We start from the raw sequence: 23,382 nt of genomic DNA, 5'->3' as shown, positions 1-23,382 counted from the left end.
CCACAAACACTGGAAAAAAGAAACCTGTCATTTTGCTGGGATCAGGGCCTACCTATGAGCAAGAGACCTGGCAGGAACTGAGGGGCCTCTGTTTTTTATTTCTCTCTATCTAGTATATTCATCACATAATGAAGCGAGTGGCCATGTTTTCATAGTTTCATTTGATCAGGGGAAAAAATAAAGTAAAAACAGAACAAGTGAAAGATTTAAAAAAATTACAGTGGATGCTGGAGTGGAGAGAAACCTGCAGCTGTCGGAGGGGTTCCTGGATGTGCTCTGCAGGTTTGAGGTGTGATGATTGGGTACGACCTTCTCACCCACAGTACCATGATCCTCAGCTCAGGCATGCACTGGAAAGAGAGAAGTGAGTTCTCTCCGGTCCCCACTTTCTCCCCTTGTGCCTGGCTCCCAGGGTATGTCAGCACTTCATGCTGGAGGTGTAATTTCCGGTTTGAGGAGACGTACCTGTGCTAACTGCGATCTCGCTACTGTGCTAAAAATGTAATTGTTGCCATGGTAACTGGAGAAGCTAGCCGTTGGAATTTGTACCTAGCATCTGGGATGGGATCGTCCACCTCCATCTCATGAACAAAAGGAGCCTCAGAGGACAGTATCGCTCTCCACTCTAATGGTGAGCAGTTCCCCCCACCTTTCGTCAACCCTGGAGAAATCAATGGCAAATGCCAGGTTAGGGTAGATGTCTGGTTCAGTTATGAAGATCTCAGCTGATTGGGGAGGTTGTGGAGCAGTGCAAGTGGAAATACAGCAAAAGATAATTTCCACTTGTATTTTTAACTATGATAAGATAAAATGTAGTTTGAGCAACTAATAAAAATTCTCATAAACATGGCAAGCACTTGGTTTAAACCTCTTTACACTTCCCTCCCCGGTTCATACTTATATGTAGTCACCTTCTCTGAGAGGAGGGTTTTACTCTGGGAACTGTTCTTTATATTGGACCCCTTTCTTCTCTTCCTTCTTTGCTTGCCCTCGAGGTGTTTCATGACAAGTTCCACATTCCATCTGAGATGCAGAAGGAGGAGGTACCTAGGGAAGCAGAAAGAGATGCAGTATGTGGGGGTTCAGATAAGAGCTGTGATGCTGTCATTCCTGTCCAGCTTGTGAATTTTTGGCAGCAGGATTTCAATAAGCACCATGTATGTTCTCAAAGTTGGAGGTGCTCTAAATACTCACTCCTTTTCTCTGGCACCTCCATGCTGAGCAACTTTGATATAGATTGGCTTTTGCGGAAGAGATGCTGGCCACTGAGTATTCCACGGCCTGGGGATGTTATAGATGGCCTGGAATTCTTCCTGATACCCAACAAAATATTGTTCTTCCTTTTAAATTTTCTCAGCTATTTTACGTAAGCAGCAAGATTTCCAGGGTATGGTTTTCTTGTCTCATTTTCTCCATTTGCTGTGGCTGAGTCACACTTAAGGATCTCTTCTTTGCTCAGTGCCCGCCTTTGCTTTCCAGGAGCAGTAATTGGGAGTGTGTGCACTCATCCAGAGGGAACAGACCACAGACACGTCAACCTTTTGGTTCATAACAACTGTGTCTGGGGGTGTAAAACATTTACACCACACCCTGGCAAGTCTCGCTGTGGAAGGAATTGCATCCAGGATGTGGCTGGCAAAAGGGCAGCACTATTGAGTTTGTGCCTTTTAATTACAGCCCATGTCGACTGCTTATTTTCTCCTTTATGGGGAAAAAGAGGTTTGCTTCATGCCACATGACTTTTATCTGAACCCTTTCAAAGTTAAAATCCAGCTGATGTTGCTTTTGTAGTTGTTGTGTTGAACTTGCTTCTCAGAGGCTTGGCCCATTTAGCCTGCCCATCCTAGCATTAGCAATCAGCAGTGAATTAACTTTGTGTGGCTTAGTGTGTTGCCTTTCAAGAAACGCTTCCTGTAAAGAATGTTCATGTAGTTCCCTGTGGGGTGTACACTAATAAGTGTGTGTGCGTGTGTGAGAGAGAGAGAGAGAATGTACAGAATGTGGGGCGGTGATCAGAGATACATGTCTCCTGCTGCAGATAGTTCACTGAATATTAAAATTTGCATACATGTTCAGATTGTTTCTCAGCTTTCCATTCATGATTTTTTTAATTAAATGAATATTCTGCAAAAATGCTGGATGCTGGTGCTTTGCCCAGGGCATGTTACAGTGCGCTCTGTACCTTGTCGCACAATGGAAATTCACTTTGCCTAGGAACACTGGGCAATACAATCATTTCTCCTTCAGGGGTAATGGAGCTAAGAGTACATCTGCGCAGCAGCTGGCCTCATGCTTCGCAGCACAGGTAGACAGACGCACACTAGCTCTGCTCGAGTTAGCACACTAAAAATAGAAGCGTGGCTGTGGTGGCTCAGGCCAGTGGCTCAAGAACAGTCCCATCCAAGCCCCTAGGCTGTCCCATCTAACCTGAGCTGTCGCCTGTGCTGCTGCAACCACACTGCTATTTTTAGTGTGTGAGTTTGAGCAGTGGTAGTGTGTGCTTGTCTGCCTCAAGCACAGCTAACATGTCTGTCTCCCAGCTGCTGTGTGGACATAGCCTTAGCATGCCGCTCTTGAATCGGTAAGGTAGTAACTTTTTTTTTTTTTTAATTGAGTTGAAATTACAAGATGGAGGGGCCAGAGCAGAGTGTTCAGCTATTACTGACTTGTAGCACAGCTCCTTACTGAGCCGCTGTTGCAGCAGAACACTTCCAATACCATGCAGCACCTCTGAGTCAGTACTGGCATAGTGAAGAGTATCTCCATTTCAGCACTCTTGGAGGAGTCCCATTCAGGTAGGAAGTCAGAGCCTCCATTGGCTTATGAGACACAACACGCTCAGAGCCCCAGGTAATGTTCTTGCAGGTTACAAAGCAATGAGCAAGGCCATTGTAGTGGAACTCGGAGCTTATTTTTAATTAGTAAGCAAAGGCCAGATCGAAGCCATAAAAGCACCAGAACTTCTGAGAAAAAAGGCGGTGGAGCAGAAAGTAAATGAGGGGGAATGCAAGTGAGTCAGCACGTGATCTTGTTGCCGCTCTGAACGTTGAACAAGCAGACACCAGAGTGCGTCCCACCAGAATGCAAGCTTTAGGCTTTGTGACAAAAGCAAAACCCATGGACAAGATAACAGACTGTATAGACAGCAGTATAGTGAGATATCTGAAAGGGCTTCTTCACCAAGAGATTCATTAATATATAGAATGGACTGCTGTCTTAGGTGCTGTACAGATGTATAACTACCTCAGTGGATCCTCATCTCTGACTGGCCTTCCCAGCTATATATCTGTCAGTCTTATTTTTGGATAGATCTGTTGAAAGTTTTGTGTTCCTGGCAAGAAACATTGGGTGGACTGGGTGAATCTAAGGTTCTCACAAGCCAAATCTTTCTTTCTAAAAGAACTCAGTCATGTGTGGATTTTTTTTAAGACGCCATATATGATTGGCTGAGTTGGTTCAGATCAAAACAGAACCAACCCAAACCATTTTTCCAAAGCTTGAACCAAAATTTTGTTTGTCCACATATCAACATATACTTATTACCAGAATAGAAAAGGGGATCTCCTGGATGACTGCTTTTCCAAAGAGGCTCCTCAGTTGGAATTGCCTTCAGGAGAGTGCTGGTAAATGGATTTCTGAGTAGAGATTTTTCCATTGTGCGTAATCAGGCTGTGCCAGGTTCATCATTTGTACAATTTTATGTTGCATTTAAAAACAGCTTTGTTTGTGTTACTGTGCATTTGTTTCAATGTTGAACTGATTTTGCTCCATTTTGTGTGTTTTTATTTTTTTCCCGTTACCATTCCCATTTTAAAGTCGGTTTATGTACCACACGCCCTGGCATTCAAGAGATCATACTCGTCAAAGGTAGTGTCTCCATTGCTGGCCATTGTTGCATGCATGCCCATTTTATTAACCCATCATATCCATCCCTTGTTCCCAGCCCTCCCACCACATCTGCACTAACACCACAACCCCTGACTCTGCATGAGTGAGATATTAGCAAACTTTGGCAACGGAATCTTCCTCGAGGTCATCTACAGAAAATGAGACAAACCCCAAACCTTTCTGACTCGTTAGACTGCATGCAATGATCAGTGCACCTCAGAGGTCCAAAAGGGGGACTTTTAATCAATCTGTAGGACACTCTGGTGTTGCAGATGCATTAGGAACCCTTAGCTTCAAAGCAGGCTGATTTGTTAAGTGTACTGTACGTGTGTGTTTAAAAAAACAACCCTCCCCATTTGAAAAAGAATAAATGGTCCTGTGTTAGTTTCCAGGGTCTTTCGAAACAGACTTGGAGAAACAGTGAAATCATAATGAAACTATCCCAGGTTATTGCATTAGTTTTTGCCAAATGGGAGTATCTCTGTTTCCTACACTCCATCCCTGCCCCCAAACCTCGCCTGTGTCACAGGAGTGTCTGGTGGGATCTGAAACCCGCACCCCTCAGGTATTTTGCTGTCTAACTGGGGTAGCATTATGTGCAGAAGAATGAAGAAGCAACGCATTAACTCCTTTCCCTTGGCAGATATGACGGTGCCTCCATGTAATCCCGTGTCAAAAGCTTGGGATAGAGCTGCTGCCCTTTGGCTTTAAAACTCCACTAAAGATCACACTAAACTATCCCAGATACTGGTTGCCAAGACCAGTCTAACAACGATGGGCTGCTCAGTTGGGACTTGCAAAAGAATAGTGATGTTAACTAGATTTAGAAAAAAGAAATTCAGGTCTCCCTTTCCCAACATTTTGCCTGTTAAACTGAGCAGCATCTCTGTCCACAACAGGGTTTGATTATGAAGAGGCAGTTGCCTCTTTCCAGTTGTCCCTTAGACTTTGAATCTGTGTATATGAGGAGGAAAGGTGCTTTTTTCAGTCAAGTGAGCTCTGTCAGGTTAGCTTGACATAATTGTGAGGCCCCGTTAACATCTTTAAAGTCACATAAGTTTGTGCCCACCTAGGCTACAACACAGGTAATACAGGTCTGACATAATGACTGAAAAGATATGAAACTACATCTACCATGCTATTAAGAGGGCTTTCCTGTCAGGTTAAACTAACTCGACTGAGTTAACTTGTCTGAAAAAGAATCTTCTTTCCCCTGTAGCTATAGCCTTTCCTTGACATGATTTCTTGTGGTTTCTTTTTTCACTGGCTAGCTGTGATGGTGGTTATGACAGTCCCTTCCCTCCTCCCTTACGTTTAGGTTTTGTCTATGCACACAGAAATTACAGTGTTTTAACTAAGGACTTGTCTACACAGAAAAGTTTTACCAGCTATAAAACTGATATATCAGTATAACTTCTCTATATGGACCTATATTCCAAATAAAGGGTGGCTTTTTTCCATTTAGCTTAAAACCCTTCCAAAGCAACATTAGATAAACTGAAAAAGGCACTCTTACACTGGAATAAGAATGATCATGTGTGGGAGATACAGATATAAGCGAAGGTGTGACTCTAAAACAGTATAATTATATCAGTATGCCTTTCTCTTGTAGACAAGCCCTTAGCCTTTTTCTAAATTAAGTCAATGCAGACTTCATACGTAGACACTTTTAAAGTGATATCAGAGTGTCCAAACAAAAGGGTTGTACCAATTAGTTAAATGGGTGCAATTTTTGTGCTTAGACTGGGTCTAAGATTCTATATACCAGCTAAAGCCAGGACTGGGATGCTGTATAAAATCACAGCTTTGCAGTTGAGCTACACACACCTTCATGCTGTCTTGATCCTGACACTGTCACTTGCTGCGCTGTGAACACCTGTGCAGATGGAACAGCTTGACTCTTTGACAAAGTTGTGGGAATGAAGGATCACATCACTTGTGAGGTTAATGGAGAGAGGAGTGTCTTTTTTCCCCCGTGCTCTTGTTCGTGGTATGTGAAATCTGCTCTTGTTTTCCTTTCTGTAGAGAGCCTACACTGAGGAGGAGCTGAACGCCAAACTGACCAGGCGAGTGCAGAAAGCTGCCCGGCGACAAGCCAAGCAGGAGGAACTAAAGAGGTTACACAGAGCCCAGGTAGTACCTCTAGTGGTATCTTATTGCCCTGACAGGAAATATACTCTGCCATCCAGGAAAACCATGTTATCCTGACACTCAGCAGGATGTGCAAGAGAAGGCTGTTTAGCCAGATTTTATTGATTACTTTCCTGCATTTCAACAAGATTGCTACTGTTCCATCATGTTGGGTGCCTCATTACAAACATGCTAGGAGTTGCTCAAAGCTTTCATAATAATGCAGAGCAAGGAAACACCTGCGTAGTCAGAGCTACTATCATTGAGCAATAACCATTGTTAATCGAATGGAATAACAGATCTCCCAGAATAACATGCAATGCAGCTATGCCACTGATGATTGTATAAGCCACAGATGTTACAGTGGGATTTTGCTGCAATAAGTGTACCAGATGGATGTTTTATTGTTAGAGGCACCTTTGGAATGGGTGATGGGTATCCTTTCTAGGTGGTGGTGGGAGTTATATGAAACTTGTTGGCCAGTTGTGCTCTGTCACTGAGAAAGGGGCCCACCTAACCAAACAGCACCACCTCTTGTCTTGGGGGTTGGGAGTTTTAGACAGAAAATGGAACATCATGGGATTGCTTGCAAAACTAGGGCAAAGCACATATCTCTCTCCTGATTAGACACCTGCTTCGGAAGCATTGCATGGGGAGCAGCTTTTTGGAATTGCTGGGAGAAAGGGGAGCCATTATTCTGGGCTGGATAATTTGGAGTACTGGAAAAGTTCCTGATAATAGTGTTCCTCTCTTCCTTTCCTGAACAGATCATCCAACGGCAGCTGGAGCAGGTAGAAGAGAAGCAGAGGCAGCTGGAAGAAAGGGGAGTGGCAGTGGAGAAGGCTCTTAGAGGAGAAGCAGGTACCGTAAAATGTTGTTTGTTTTTAATGTTTGCTGACTAAAGGCCCATACAGTAGTTCGTAACAATTTGTAGTTTACGGTGAGGGGGTCCTCTGTGAACTGAAAGTGGAATAGTTTAACCTGGACTTAGATCATGAATTAATTCTCCTTTTCCCAGCAGAATTTTGAGGCCCTGTTATCCCTGAGGTTCTTCTAACTCTGGGGCTTCTCTCATGGGAGAAGTCCCCAGAGCAGTTGTCTTTGCTCTGGGCTCAGGAGATGCCTACCCACTATTCATTGAAAACTATTGTATAGAGAAATTGCACAGGGGTTACCCAGCTGGAATTCACTTAGGTTACCCAGCAAGGAGAGCCCAGTTGGCAGGATAAGAAAGTCACTGTGAAATGACATCTGTTTTTCCTGCATTGTATTGGATCATCAAAGTTAGTGTCCACACAAGAGACCATCACAGAACTGTCCCAGCAAGTACCTTCTCCTCACTGCACAGCCCAGACACCAATAACCTCTCACCCGAGCTGTATGGAGCAGAAATGCATGTACCAAAACGTTTCACCATGTCATGCTGTTAATGGAATGTGCTACATCCCTTTTGTGACTAAATACAATGAGTGCTGAGCGAGGCTGGAAAAATAACTGAGCAGAAAAACACTGGTTCCAAGTAGCAGTTTTCTACCCCTACAACTTCCCCATATGCTATCATAATCCAGAAAAAAAAACAATCCCAAATGATACAATTATTGGGCCAGGAGCCAATGCATCCCAGGCAAATGCAGGGCTTGTGCGGCTGGCAGGCCCAGATGTGTGCACCATACTGCAGAGGTCAGAGATTATAAATGGTAATAATGGGACAGCTGTTTGAAAGACGGAACAGTGTGGTGCTTGGATGGAAGAGCAGCTACTGTCTCTGTAAGGATTGCACTGGACTGGGTGATAAAGGTTCCTTGGGAGGGAGGTCTGGTGTGGTTTTCATTGGTTACTACTCAGCCATCTTACTTGGTTGTCTTTAACCCTCAGCTTGGCTTTCTGAAAGTCAAAATCCTAGAATTTAAGGTCAGAAGGGACCACTAGGTTATTTAGTCTGACCTCCTGGATATCACAGGTCACCAACATCACCCAGCACCCGCACACTGAACCAACAACCGAAATTAGATCAAAGGAACTGAGATCTACAGGGTACTAAACAACTATGTGCCACAGGAAGAAAATGTGAGGGACCAAGATGCACCAGTAATCGAGCCCCCTGCGATAGCTGGGAAATGAAGTGAGATACCCAGATAATCTTGACAAGTGACATTCACCCACCCGCTGCAGAGGAAAGTGCGTATAGAGGCTGGGCGATTAACAGTGCCTTATCCAAACAAAGGGGTTGTGCTGCAATCACGCGATCAGCATTGGAGCACAGGCTTGATCACCTCAGTGGTTTTTTGTTCTAATTGATTTCTATGATATGTCGGTTCACAGAATAATCTGATGCAATAATACATCTGCAGTGGCACCTCTCTCTCTGTGCATTCAGACATGGTACCACTCGCAGACCCCAGGCCCTCTAGTACTGCACAATTAATTCCACTCTCTCTTTCCTGTCTCTGGTTAGTTTTTTAGCTTGTTCCTCTGTCACCTTGAATCCCTTCTTCCTCATTCACCTGCTGAGGACATCCATGTAAGGAGCATCACCAGAGGCTGAGGAGCCTTACAAATGGAAGCGTGTGCTTCTCCGCAATCTAGGGATGTCTAGCCAGGCAGGCAGTGACGGTGTGGGGGCTGTGGGTATCCAGTTTGGGGGGCGGAGGAAGAGCTGAATTGCGGCCTTGCATATTTTACTTGTCATTGAGCCTGACAGAACCTAAAGCCAGCCCTGCATGGGCTGGTGTGTTTGTAACCATTTTTTAAAAAACAGGAATATGAGAACATGCATCTCTCTCTTGTTGTGACTGCGAGAATCTCCTGCTCCAGCAAATCTCTGGGAGATGCTCTGAGCCCGTGACAGCACCACATTTCCACCAAAAGGTTGTACAAGTTATGTTTACAGAAGCTTCAGCCCATCATAAGGGACTCTGCAGCCTGAACTCTTCCAAGCCTTGCAGAGGATAAACAGGGAATGCTTTATTCCAAAAAAGTCTAAATCCAACTTCCACTGGCTGAAACACAGGCTAGAATGTGACCTGTGTCCCCCACTTCCTCAGCCAGCCCAGTGAGGGCATTTTACTTATCTTCACACTGGAGCCACCGTGTTTCCCCTCCTTTTAAAATCCTTACTTTACCCCTCCCTCAGTAGTGTTAGCAACTTTTGTCTCCTCCATCCGTGGATCATCCAGGAAATCTACATACGTCTCCTACCCTTTTCCCTGAAGCAGAGCACTGCATTGCCTCAGATACCAACTCAGCAGTGATCACTATGTGTGAAATCGCTGCAAACTCCACTGTACTTTATGGCTTTCAATCCTTCTTTTTTGTCCTTGGTCAACCATGTTAGCACTTCCTTTTAGTGAAATCCTATAAGCAAAGGGGGTCAAAAGGAGATGAATGTGTACAGTGCTTGTATGATACCTGAAGACAGGGGTGGCTCTGATTTTTGCCGCCCCAAGCAGGACAGTCAGGCAGCCTTCAGTGGCGCACCTGCAGGCAGTCCACTGGTCACATGGATTCGGCAGCATTTCTGTGGGTGATCTGCCGGTCCCGCGCCTTCGGCGTACACGCCACCTAATTACTCACAAAGCCGCAGGATCAGCGGCCCTCCTGCAGGCATGCTGCTGAAGGCTGCCTGACAGCCGCCCTCACAGCAACCGGCAGGCTGCCCCCCACAGCTTGCCACCCTAGGCATGCACTTGCTGCACTGGTGTCTGGAGCCGCCCCTGCCTGAAGATGGTCTCTCCCTATTTACCAAGTTTATACAGAGAATGATTAAAGGCTGTTAAGGCCATGCTTAAGGTGGGAGAAATAAATCTTTTTTTTTTTTTTTTTTTTTACACACCTGGCTGACACAGAGGGCTGAGGTACATAGGAATACTGTATGGGATCAGACCAATAGTCCATCTGGTCTCCCCAGCATTAATCCTCCCAGCATTGTAGGGGAGAATTTATGATTTGTTTATATCATGGCATTAAAATCGTTTCACTTCTATTTTCCACCCATTCTATATACATCTTAACATTGTTTGCATTAACAACTGCCACTGAGCAGATATCTTCATTGAACTGTTCACAATAATGTCCAGCTCTCTTCCAGAGAGGTTACATTAATTTAGAACCCAGCAATGTGTATGATTTTTTCTCAAATCATTTATTCCAGCTTGCATTATCTGATATCTGTCAGCACTGAATTTCATGTATCATACTGTTATCCAATCATCTAACTTGATTAGGTCCCTTTTGAAGTTCCTTGATCTAGTTTAGTTTTGACTAAAATCCAAATAATTTTAGCTGCAAATGTTTCCACCTCACTGTTCACCTTCTTTTCAAAATCACTGATAAATATATAAACTCCACCAGTTCTAGTACACAACTTGGAGCACCCCACTGTTAATTTCTTACCATGTTGAAAGTTGAATATTTATTCCTATATTTATTTTTTGTATTCTTAGTTCATAGTCCATAACCGCTCCCACCCCCACCTCCCCATGGCTACTTCATTTCCTTATTAGTCTCTCTGTCTGTTTTTAACAATCTCTCCCATTGGTGGTTGCACAGACTAAATTCAAGGCATAGAAAAGACATCTTTGAACATTCTGAAATGTGGTCTCCATCTCCAGTGAAAAGTTTGGTGTGTTCAGGAGTTCAGTCTTCTGGAATCTCTTTTGTATCTTTGCCTCTTTCTCTCAGTCTCAAAGAAAGTTTAATTCTCCACTTCCCTCAAATGCCCCATGGAAAATGGTGTTCTGTGTGGGACTGATAAATTAATATCATCAAAATTTTGTTTTTAAAAAAGGGCATTGGTCTGGTGGGACACATTTTTGGCTTTCGTCTCTAGTGTTTATTTTCCATTCTGTTGGCTAATTATTAAACTAAGAGAGTAATGAGGGCTCTGTCACCTTGGATGTTTCTTCTCATTCTTTAAAGAGATCTTGGGCAGCCAGTTTTAAAATTTAAGGAAAATATGCCTGCAGCTCTCAGATCACCAAGGTTTGCCAAGAGTCTCTGGTCTTCATGAGCTAAACCATGTGCTTTGGGAAATAGCGTACTCAGCCAAACAGAAAGAATTGCCCCCATGTGCCTCTTGCCCAAAGAACTACAGTGTAATACCAGACTGGCTGGCTAGCCCTTCTCTAGGAGGTGTGCAAATACACACTGTGTCCATTATCACACACCTGTACAACCACACAAGCTCTCAGTTATGCCAGCACCCAGTGCCCTCCACTCATGTGCTGTACACTCAGTCTTGTCTCACCCTCACCACCAAGAAATCAATCCTTACACCTCTCCTGCAGTTTCCCTGAGAAATTATGGTTCTTCCTTAGGACACATATTTCAGCCTGGAAGCAACAAGCATAGCTCTTCCTTTCTTAGAAAGAACAGGAAGCAGGTCGGTGTCAGGAACTACTACAAACTGAACAAGGTGAAGTGTCTCTGTGCAGCCCTCATGCCCCCTCCCTCTGGAAGCCCAATGCCTGCCTGCCTGCTGGGAATTGTCATTCTGTCTCCCCATCTCCTCCAGTATATGTATAATACAGCTGCATGATTTCTTGTTGTTTCTTTGTCTTTCTCTCACTTTGTGTGTGTCTCTTTCGTGTGTGTGTGTGTGTCTTTCTCTCTGATGTATATTGCTTTGATTTGGTGGGGCTGGGGTGGATATCTGATCCAATAACTCTCTCTTCACCGATTCCTTGTTGTAGACTATTGGGGAGAGTCTTATTACAGTGACCTCATCGACTTGCACCTGGGTGGTATGTATAGCAGAACCTCTTACTGAGACTAACCCTGCTGACACCCCTCCCCAACCTTCCCTTCACCTCTTTCTCCCAACCTTGGCTCACAAACAACAAGAAGAAATAAACCTTGCACATAATTGATTGGCTATAGCAGAACCCCTTTTCCAGCTCAAAGAGAGGAGAGCCTGTCGCAGTCCACAAACCATTTATGAGGGTTTTTTCCCACAACAGCAAAATCCTTCTCCTTTAGGATTGTACACTACTGAATTCTGTTTCTAAATTTAATTTTTTAACCCCTAAATCTCAGCCACTTTCCCTGTTGGTGATGAAGCCCATTTTGTTGTCTGGCTTCCCAAAAACATTCTCTCCCTTCACATTCCACTAGGATAAAGAAGTCAGCATAAAGTGAATGGGGGGAAAAAATGGGAATCAAAAACAAGAAACAACGAACTTTAGGAACTACCCCCAGTCTGGGGGAATAAATCAACCCAATGCTCTCAAAAGTCTGCTCCTGAGGTTCCCCTTTCTTCTTCCAAAGAAAGTGGAGTGTTCTGATGTCCTAAAGAGAGCAAAATGCTTCCAGTAGAGAGATCAGAAACACTTACTGGTGGATAAGGGATACTTCTTCTGACTTACTTTGTTGTATTGCAGGTTAGGAAATACAACAAATCCAGATCTCTATTCCCCTGAGACCTGCTCTGCATCATCCAACTGTCCATATGGAAGCTTCCGATTATATTAATTCTCTTTTATGTTATTTAAGACCCTTAAAAACATGTATTAGAGTGATTTACTCTATTTTTATTGGATGTAGGGATTAGAATCCTCCCTCTGACACGGCAATTTTCCTTTCTTGCCTGGGTGCCACTGCCTGCCTCCCTTAATAGATGGCTTTAGTTTAGGATTGTAAATTCTACTTGTCTGTAGTTTGCCAGCCTTGACCATTAAAATCCCTTTCTTTATTTTAGCCCTCATTGTAGCAGTTCCGTTAGTCACTAAATCTAGACTTCGTAGATCTAGCCCAAGCAACTAGCACTCTGTAGGTAGAGCCAACGCAAGTGCTGGCTCATCTTGTCTTCTCTGGCCCTCATTTCTCAGTGAGAGTATACACCCACAGTGTAGGTAGGGAGACCATTAGGACCAACTCCCCGGAATGGAAAGGAGTGGCTTCCATGTACACACATTATGGTCCTGATCCAAAGCCTTATTGCAGTTAATGGCACTCTTTCCATTGACTGCAAGGGGCTTTGGATCAGGCCCTCTAGGAGCAGTTAACTTTGTTTTAATTGTCATTTCCTCCTCCTGCCTTTCCCCAAGACTTCCACCCTGGCCATCAGTGCACCACACAGTAATCTCTGTCTGTCTGGCTGCTGGAAATAATTCCAGTCCACCCTGATGCACTAGCTTTTTGGACAAAAAATACCCACCTACTTTCAAGTGACGGAATGCAGGCGTTTTCTTTTACTGGCCCCAGCTTGCTTTCCAAATTGTCTGTGGTAATTTTCATGTGGCAGGCCTTCCTTGGAGCCCTGTGCTTCATTTGCTGTATCAGTCTCTCTGGAGTTTATCTTATACTGGGACTTTTTAAGAAAATGTTCGGAAGGAAGGCTCTTTCCGGACATGCGCATAATTTATGCTCCGTATCCTTATGTGCATATACAGTAGGAGCTGTAAAAGGGTTGATGCTGAGTTACACTTAATAGATCCTTATCCCTGTCTAATGCTATCTCCATGATACCTTCCCTTTCTTCTTATCCTAATCAATGCCTCCTTGGAGACAGTAGTCCCCTCAAAATATCTAATGATGGCTTAAAAAAAAAAAAAAAAAAAGCAGAAGTCTTAATTCATTTAAAGGGACACTGTCATTTAAAAAATGAAATCCTTCCTTGTGTTGCAAATAATCTCAAATTATTAAAACTAAAAAACTAATTTACTTTTCACAATTTATGGTCGTTGACCTTTTGAATTTCTCTCAGCTTGGACAGTCACACTAGACTGAGGATTGTCATTCTCTGTTTATAGTCAGTTTTGCTTTATGTGATGCTCATGCACTGGCACAGTTCTGTTGTGTTTGGCTTTCCAGCACTCCAGGGGAATGTTTACATTTTAAAAAAAAGGTCATTGACTTATTTTTAAAAAAATTTTGAGACATTTCTATTCATATTAGATTTTGGAAAGGTGTTTTAAAAATAGGCTTTAGAATTGGGCCAAAAGTACAGTCCCTGGCAGTATCCCTTTAAATTAAGTCAGTGCACCCTACCAGATGATGTGGCTTTGTAGTTCAGTTTGTTTCCTCTGTGATTTGTTTTACGTTTTGCTTTGGGGGCTGCCAGAGCACTTAGGCCAGAAACGGATGCACAGTGCTGAAGTTAATGAAAGAAGCTCATCTCTCATCTCCTTCATTCTTCCAGTTTAATGGTGAATTTAAGCCTCAGTCCTGAAACTGACATGCCTGGGCCAACTGCTGAACCCATATGGAGTGCCACTGAAGTTGTTGAGACTCCATATGGATGCAACAGCCTGCCCACACACTATCTGTTCCCAGACTGGGTCTTTATTCCCCTGCTAAGCACATTATGAATGGCTAGGACTCCTATTTGGATTAAAGATGACTCTAGTAGCAGTCAGTGTCAGTTAATTGACCCAGTCTCTGAGGCTCAGACCAGACTGCAGAAGCTGCCGTATCCATAGAATGCTGACCAACTAAGAGAATCAAAAGTACAAAAATCATTTCTCAAATTGAACTGTCAGTCTCTAAACCTTCTTGAATAATTAAGGCCCATTATGAATTTGTGTTTGTGTTCTTTGATACCAGGATTGTTGCATTACAGTAAGTCATTACAGATTCCACAGCAACTTTCACAAGAATAGCAATGCTAACCTGGATGTCCTGGTTGAATTCCAATTTGTGTAATTATATGTATTGCCCTAGATTGCCCCTGTACTTTTATTTAGATGGCTTATTCCTCACTTCCTATTCTAAAATGTTATATATTGACACTGTTAAACAGATGCTGCATTTCATGCTAGAGATGGCTGCATTTCAGTGCTGGGCAGTCAGTCTTATGTGTATATCATATTACAGCTCAAAAACAATGTTAAAAGAACATTATTAAGGTTGCAAAGTCAAGCACTTAAAAGTTAAGAAATGCCAGAATGAAGATTACTCAGGCAACCTTAATTTGTTTCTTGTGCATATGCTTTATGATACAGTCTTTAATTACATGATGTCATATGCTTTTTCCCACAGGATCCCTGCCTCATTCAGTGCACGATGGATGGTGCTCCCTTAAAGAGCAGCTATTCAATATTTTATTTTTTCCTCAGTGTTCAGTGTGTGGCCCCCTGGCCTTATTTATTGCACATCATTCAAACCCCACTCTGTGCCACTCATCACTATAGTATCTGAGTGTCTTCACAAACACTAGTGAATTCACATTCACTGCACTGCTGTGAGAGGAGGTATTATTATCTCCTTTTTACAGATGGGAAGCTGAGGTACAGAGAATTAAAGTCAAAAGTTTCCACTAATTTTGTGTGACCAGTATGAGACACCTAGGATTTGATTTTTTATTTTTATTTTTTTTTTTTTTCAGAATACTTTGCGTCATATAGCACTTCATATGTTCAAACCAGGGCTCTCATTAACATCAGCTGCAGCTGGGAGCACTCAGCACTTCTGCAAATCAGACCACAGAGTCTCAGGTTGGGTACCCAGAAAATGAGGAAGCTAATATTAGTGACCATCTGTGAAAAGTTTGGTTTATCTGACTTTCCCAGCATCAGATGGAACTCTGTGGCGGAGGCAAGTATAGAATCCAATTCTCCAAGGCAGCATTCACCTCCGTAACCATGAGACCATCCTTTTTCTTCTTGCAGTCCTCTGCTTCATTCACTACACACCTTCCAACTCCTGCAACAAATGAGGCAGGGCCCTATAGACAAAATCTCCTTTACAATACACCCTGATTCATCCTCAGAGCCATTCTATCCTGGGCACTGAATGAGGCAGTGTACAAATATGAGATCATGTAATTAAAGAAAAGATTCTTATAAAGATCAGCCAGGAGGGAAGCATAGAAAAAAAACTAATATTTGTTTAATTCTATATATCCTGTTTAAAGCATGCTACACCAGAACCTTGATTTTTTTTTTTATTCCATTCAAGTTGACAGTGTCCCTTTAAAGACCTGCAAAAGTTAATCTTACAGGGCATGGCTCAAACCAGTTGGAATTGGGGTGGTCCCGTGTCACGTAGTTGGCAACCTTAAGCCTCCAAGAGGGGGGAAGGACTTCAGAGGAATGAAAGAAAGAGGCTCCCTCCCATGAATTTTTCCTGCCCTAAGTTCAAAGGACAAACGATTTTTTATTGGTCTAAGTCAGATGTGGTTTTGGTTTTATCTCAGACTTCAGTATTTGCCAGAAGCTGGGAATGGGCGACAGAGGATGGATCACTTGATGATTACCTGTTCTGTTCATTCCCTCTGGGGCACCTGGCATTGGCCACTGTCAGAAGACAGGATACTGGGCTAGGTGGACCTTTGGTCTGACCCAGTATGGCCTCTCTTATGTTCTTACTCTGGCTGCTAAAAGGAAGTTTTGGTGGGTGGCATAAGAAGATTAAAAGTATCATTCACTTCCTCTTTCCTGAATTGGTGAGGGCAACTGTCACCACAGCAACGTACAAGACCCTGAGAGTTAGCCTCTGATCTGACTCTTCTGACCAGCACTGCTGTGTGCTTACTGTCAAACCACTATGGTTAGCCAGCAATGCGCAAATCTAAAGCCTTGCTCTCGGCAGCACCTCCTAGAGAACCTGATCCCACTTGGCTTGAGGTGCATCCATTTGAAATCAATGGGAGTTGTAGGTGCTCAGCTCTTCTCAGGGAAATCAGCTCAGCTGTCATCCCGTAGTCCTCATGCAGAGGAGACTTCCTGAGGCTGATGGTGGGGTTTAATTTAGAAATCCTACTGCCACCTTCAGCTTTTCCACTGTACTTTCTTCCTGCCTGGTCATGCCTGGTGCTTCCTTTGCATTTATGAAACAGCATCTCACAGCAGAGAAAGGAGGAAACCAATCTGGGGTGTTGTCCTTCCAACAGTGCATTACCTGGGGCAGTAGACTAGGGTTAAGTTGTTAAACAGAGAGAGAAAAAATATGTGGTCGATGGATTCAGGGAGTTTTTAGATGAATTGAGCTACAAAAAAATCCTCAAGAACTCTTCTGAGTTGCATGTAACAGAGAGGAAAATGTATTTTGATAACTCTAAAATTGTTCCTTTTCCTATAAGAGGTTTAAGAGCAGAGGTGTTCTTAGTCCAACTCCTAGTTTTGATATCTAAGGTTTTTCACGGATATCAGTAACAGAGAACAGTTGGATGCAGATTCTCCTACCCCTGAAAGAACGATTTGGTGAGGGTAATTCCTTCAACACAGTTTTGTACCTGCCAAGGTGAGAGTCAGTTGACACATGTAACTCATTACAGAGCCACCATGTGCAGACAGTTTTAGAGCATTGATTTTTCCGATTCAGTCTGGCCAGGCTCCATAGTGACCAAAAGCCATTGCCATCTGCTGGCTGTTTGGTGGCATATGTGAAACAAAATTGAGGATTCTCAGTCCAGTTCCTAACACAAAGTACAGACTGCTGCCACAGTTAACACCCTTACTGGTGGTATCAATGGAGAGACTAAAGAATGGTCATGGAAACCAAGTTCCCGTCTCATCCCTAGCCTCCTGTAGGCCAGGACTGAGCCACATTAGCAGGACAATCTGGGGAGGGTTGCATTGCAGCTACCCACACTGTACCCTTGCTGTGGACAGAGGAGTTGGGTCTCCAGACCTGCCAGTCTAGGGCTTTTAACCAGCATGAAATTAATATAAAATTTTAAATGTTTTAAAGAACAGATTTTTTTTACATTCATCTACCTAGTGTACTGGTCCTTTTGGCCCTCATGATGCAGGCCTGGGAAATCGTTTTAACTCCTTTCTAGCAAGGATTGTGTTTTAGTATAAAGAGGTGGTGGTTTCCCTCGCTAAGATAGATAAGACCTAGCCATGCAAAACACTGTTAAGAGAGCCCCATTATATGTGGCGAGGAGAGGTGAAAAGTCCTGGGAGAAGCAGCAAGGCTGAAATGGAGGTGAGGTGCAAGGAGAAGTGACAAGGGCAGGGCAGGATAGATGGGGACCAAGGCTTCATCGCTATTTTGTAAACTGCTTATTTTGTATGGTTAGGCTTTATCTGTGCTTGCCCAGAACCCAATCTCTGCCCAAGCACAAACCTGTCAAGTCAGAGCCTTAAATAAAGAACCCCATCTTTTAAAAACGGAGCTTTTGTGGAATTTAAATGTGAAATATGATGGTAAGTGGGCCGGCTGAAAGAATGATCTTGCTAAAGAGAGAAGTTTTTCTATTTGTCACATGAAATTGTTCCTGATTATCTTCTTATAAAAGAGCTACAGGGCTTTTCTTAAAGGGATCCACCAGCAAGGGTAGTGAATGTGGATGACATGGGAATGTATTTGGGTCCATGATCATCTGTAAAAAGTTCAATTCCCTCGCTCCATGAACTAGCATAGATTTAACTTGTTTAACTAAACAATCCCCATTTAATGATAACATGGTAAAATCTATGTGCAATCACTCACTCCACTACAGGAATCACTAAAAATGGGGAGTCCATACAGATAGGAGGAGAGTGAAGACGTTGTACTGTACTGAATAGGATGGTATAGCCTATAATGCAGTAAAATGAGCAGTTTGGGGTTGTATAGTGCATTAATAGAGCACAGCATCATACAGTGATATGCACAATACAATACCATGATGTTGGGTGCCTTATAAATGTTACAGTAGTAATTCACTGCAGTACAGTATGCTATGCAGATCAGTGTAAGGCAGGACAGTCATTCAGTACACTGCAATACTGTGTAGCTTTGCCCAAAATCCTGTAACTGTGTAATACAATGGCAACATCTTGTTTATATGTTACAAATAAAAAAGTCTGGAACCCTTTCCAAGTCATTCCTTATGACTGGGAACAGAGGAAGTTCTACTGGAGGAAGAAGCATTAGTATAGGCAGTAAAGCCAGAGTAGTAGATCACTGCAGGCGAGGGGACTCTCTGAGAAGAAGTAGTGCTTCCAGTTGAAGACACTAGCACATGGAGAAGCAGAGGCTAGGAAGGTGGCGGGGGGGTTATGATGCGGATGCAGTGGGATTAGGTCGCAGGGCTTTTGGCAAAGAATTTGGATGCTAGAGAAGCATTGTGCGGTCTGGTGTGGAGGTGTTTCTGATGGTGAGGAAGAGTGGGGGGGTCACTGGGAAAAATAAGAATTCTGTTATGAGGTGGTTACTGCAAAAAGCTGCAAGGGTGAGACAGTGGTTCTGTCACGAGACAAGAATTGAGAAAAGCAGTAAAGCTAGACTGTAAGAGGGTAAGGGGGCTATGGAAGCAGTGGTGGAGCTTGGGTGCAGTGGGGTCTGGCATGTGGGAAGCAGGGAGAGACCTGGGAAAAATGACCAGGCCAGGGCCTCGGTTGGCAGAGGGAAAGGGTGTTGATAAGGAAGAGTGAGGCAGGGAATACAACTGGCTCTAACAGTGGAGCAGGTATTGGGAGAAGAGGAGGAGGGTTTTATAAATCTCATAAATCACAGTGCAGTGGAAACAGCACACATTATTGTTCGTGACAGGAGCAGTATGTGCACCATCCAACCACTGGGATTAGTGTGTGCACTAAAACAAACACTTTCACCAGTGCTCTAGTAGCCAGGTGAACGCCACTGTTTTCACAACAATGCCATGTTGATGTTTTTGAGAACATATTAACAGCTCCAGAAAAAATATATATAAAATAACTTGTCATGTTTGTGGTCTACTGTAGAGCATCAAATCAGGAAGGTGTATGAGGCATTTCTAGAACAAATAACAGAAATATCCAGAGCACAAGACCTGTAGTAATGGGGGACTTGAACTACTTAGCCATCTGTTGGAAACACCACATTTTCAATAAATTCTTGGAGTGTTTGGGGAATTGTATCTATTTCAGAAAGTGAAGGAAGTAACAAGGGGGACAGCAGTTTGAGACTTGATTCTGACCAAGAGGGAGAAATTGGAGCGAATCTAAAGGTGAAAGGCAATTTGGGTGAAAGTGATCATGAAATGAGAGATTTCCTTATTCTAAGGAAAGGAAGGAGTGAGAGCACCAGAATAAGGACAATGGACTTTAAAAAACAAAAACAAAAACAAAAGTATGACAAACTCAGAGAAATGGTTCCATGGGAAAAAATATCTAAGGGAAATAGTTAAGTAGAGCAGGCAGTTTCTTAAGGAAATGGTTTTAAAGGTACAACTACAAACTATCCCAATGTGAAGGAAAGATAGGAACATTATAAATAAGAGGCCAATATGGCTCCATCAGGAGCAGGAGCGGCGCTAGGGTTTCTCGCGCCCTAGGTGCATGGCCATTTCGCTGCCCCGTGCGCCGTTCCCGCAGCTCTGGTGGAGCTACCGCAGCCATTTCTGCGGAAGGTCCATTGGTCCGTGGCTCCGGTGGAGCTGCCACAGCCATGCGGGACCAGCGGACCATCCGCAGACACAACTGCAGCAGGTCCACCGGAGCTACCTGCCACCCCCTCCGGCAAAATGCTGCCCCCCAATAATGCTGGCGCCCTAGGCGATTGCCTAAGCCGCCTAAATGCAAGCACCGGCCCTGATCAGGAGCTTACTAATGACCTGAAAATCAAAAAGGAATACTACAAAAGTGGAAACATGGATGAATTGCTAAAGAGAAGTACAAAGGAATAGCACAAGCTTGTAGGAACAAAATCAAAAAGGGTAAGTACAAAATTAGTTACACCTAGTAAGGGACATAAAAGGCAATAAGAAGAGGTTCTTGAAATACATTAGGAGCAGTAGAAAGCTGAAGGAAAGTGTAAGTCCTCTACTTAATGGCAAAAGAGAGCAAATACCTGATGACAGCAAGAAGGCTGAGATGTTTAATGTCTATTTTGCCTCAGTCTTCACTAAAAAGGTTAATGGTGACAAGATACTCAATACAATTAATATGAACAATAAGGAGGAAGGAACACAAGCTAAAATAGGGGGAAAACAAGTTAAAGAATATTTAGATAAATTTGATCGATTCAAGTCGGCAGGATCCGATGAAATTCATCCTGTGGTACTTAACAAACTAGTTGAAGCAATTTTGGAACCATTAGCAAATTTCTTTGAGAACTTCTGAAGGATGGGTGAAGTCCCAGAGGAATGGAGAAGGGTATACATACTACCTATCTTTAAAAAGGGGAACAAAGAGGTCTCGGGGAATTGTAGACCAGTCAGCCAAACTTCAAAACCTGGAAAGATATTGGAATAAATTATTAAACAATTAGTTTGTAAGCACCTAGAGGATAATAGCGTTATAAGGAATAGCCGCCATGGGTTTGTCAGTTCTGAGTCTGGTACTATTCAATATTTTCAGTAAGGACTTGGATAATGGAGTGGAGAATATGTTTATCAAATTTGCAGATGACACCAAACTGGGAGCGGTTGCAAGCACTTTGGGGGGCAGGATTATAATTCAAAATGACCTTGACAAATTGGAGAATTGGTCAGAAATCAAGTGAAATTTAATAAAGACAAGTGCAAAGTACTTAGCGTGGGAAGGGAAAATCAAGTGCACAGCTACAAAATGGGTAATAACTGGGTAGATGATAGCACTGCTGAAAAGAATCTGGGCTTTATACTAGATCACAAATTAAACATGAATCAACAATGTGATACAGTTGCAAAAAGGCTAATATTGTTATACACCCTAGAACATGAGTGTTGTATGTAAGACACAGGAGGTAATTGTCCTGCTTTACTTTGCACTGGTGAGCCTCACCTGGAGTACTGAGTCCAATTCTGGGTGTCACACTTTAGGAAAGATATGGACAAATTGGAGAGATTCCAGACAAGAGCAACAAAAATGATAAAAGGTGTATTAAACCTGATCTAAGATGAAAGTTTAAAAAAACTGGCCATGTTTAATCTTGAGAAAAGAAGACTGAAGGGTGACCTGATAAGTCTTCAAATGTGTTAAGGGCTGTTATAAAGAAGTCAGTGGTTAGTTGCTCTCCACGTCCACTGAAGGTAGGACAAGAGGCAATGGCTTAATCTGCAACAAAGGAGACTTAGGTTAGATATAAACTTCCAATGGAGGTTGTGGAATCCCTTCATTAGGGGTTTTTAAGAATAGGTTGGACAAACACTTGTCGTGGATGGTCTAGGTTTACTTGGTCCTGCCTTAGCGCAAGGGGCTGGACTTGATGACTTCTTGAGGTCTCTTCCAGCCCTACATTTTAATGATTTTATACTAAAACAGTAGTACGTGTCTGGAGACCAATAAGCTGGGTTCCATGATAGCTGTGACTTCAGATCATGGCACATGCTGTAGTGTAACAGCTAACGTGATAAAAAAGGTAAGTTTTCAACTCAGAAAGGATTGCATTTTACTCTGTCCTTTGCTATTTGGGGTGTTCAGCATATAAAGCTATCCGTATTCCATTTTTTAAAAAGGATTGCTCGTCACCTTTTGAAAACAAAGGTTTTGGTTGTACAGAAGTTAGGAGATTGAGGGTATGTCTACACTACGGGATTATTCCGATTTTACATAAACTAGTTTTGTAGAACAGATTGTATAAAGTCGAGTGCACGCGGCCACACGAAGCACATTAATTCGGTGGTGTGCGTCCATGGTCCGAGGCTAGCGATCGATTTATGGAGCGTAATGCAACTTGTGGGTACGCTATCCCGTAGCTATCCCATAGTTCCCCGCTTCTCCCCAGCCCATGGAATTTGGGGTTGCGACCGCAAATGTCATGATGGGCTGCAAAACAGTGTAGGGTAATTCTGCGTAACATCGTCGCCACTCATTTCTCTCCGTGAGAAGAAAGCAGACAATCAATTCTCGCGCCCTTTTTCCCTGATTGCCTGGCAAGATGCCATAAGCACGCAACGCATTGGAGCCCTACCCAGCTTTCATTTTTACGATCAACGTACTTGTCATACATCGAGATGTTGCATTACGGATTGCGGTACTGCTGTCATGCAGGCTACATCAGCTCAGCATTCATCATTGCCTTTGCAAGACAGCAGGACGGTTATCAAGTTGTCTGTACTGTCTGCCATCCATTGTAATATTGGCGATGAAGCTGACAGTTAATCCGTCATTTGTCCCACTTTGCTCTAGTCAGAGTGCCCCTGACTGGTCAAGCACGGGCGCAAAGACAAAATAGGGCATGACTCCCGAGTTCAATTCCTCATTTTATGTAACTAAAAATAGGTCAGTCTGCTAGAATATGTGACAGTGTAACTACAGAACCACATGTGCACATAGACCACCAGGCTCTCTGTGTCCGACAACCGCAAGAAATGAGAGCTACATGACTCATTTAGGGGTTGCCTGCCAACAACCCCCCCGTTGTTCCTGCTCCCCCCACCCTCCTGGGCTCATTGCAGTGTCCCCCAATATTGTAGTGATGAGTAATAAAGAATTCAGGAAATAAGAACACTGACTTGTTAGTGAGATAAAATGACGGGAGAGGAGACCTCAGTGCTATGCATAGTCCAGGCCGGACATTAACGGTGCGGGGGAG

General features: G+C 43.3%; 1 protein-coding gene across 1 annotated transcript in view; it reads left to right on the top strand.

Annotated features, from left to right (window-relative positions):
- Nucleotides 1-23,382, top strand: part of MICAL3 (microtubule associated monooxygenase, calponin and LIM domain containing 3) — a 278,656-nt gene that overhangs the window by 240,128 nt on the left and 15,146 nt on the right. The window contains exons 36-39 of the mRNA XM_075069475.1: nt 3,817-3,867; nt 5,914-6,021; nt 6,786-6,879; nt 11,709-11,759. Of these exons, the coding sequence (XP_074925576.1) occupies nt 3,817-3,867; nt 5,914-6,021; nt 6,786-6,879; nt 11,709-11,759 (304 nt within the window). The remainder of the gene's footprint in view (nt 1-3,816; nt 3,868-5,913; nt 6,022-6,785; nt 6,880-11,708; nt 11,760-23,382) is intronic.

Source organism: Chelonoidis abingdonii, chromosome 1 (genome assembly GCF_003597395.2).
Source record: "Chelonoidis abingdonii isolate Lonesome George chromosome 1, CheloAbing_2.0, whole genome shotgun sequence".
NCBI lineage: Eukaryota > Metazoa > Chordata > Testudines > Testudinidae > Chelonoidis > Chelonoidis abingdonii.
This window is presented reverse-complemented; position numbering and strand designations above follow the sequence as displayed.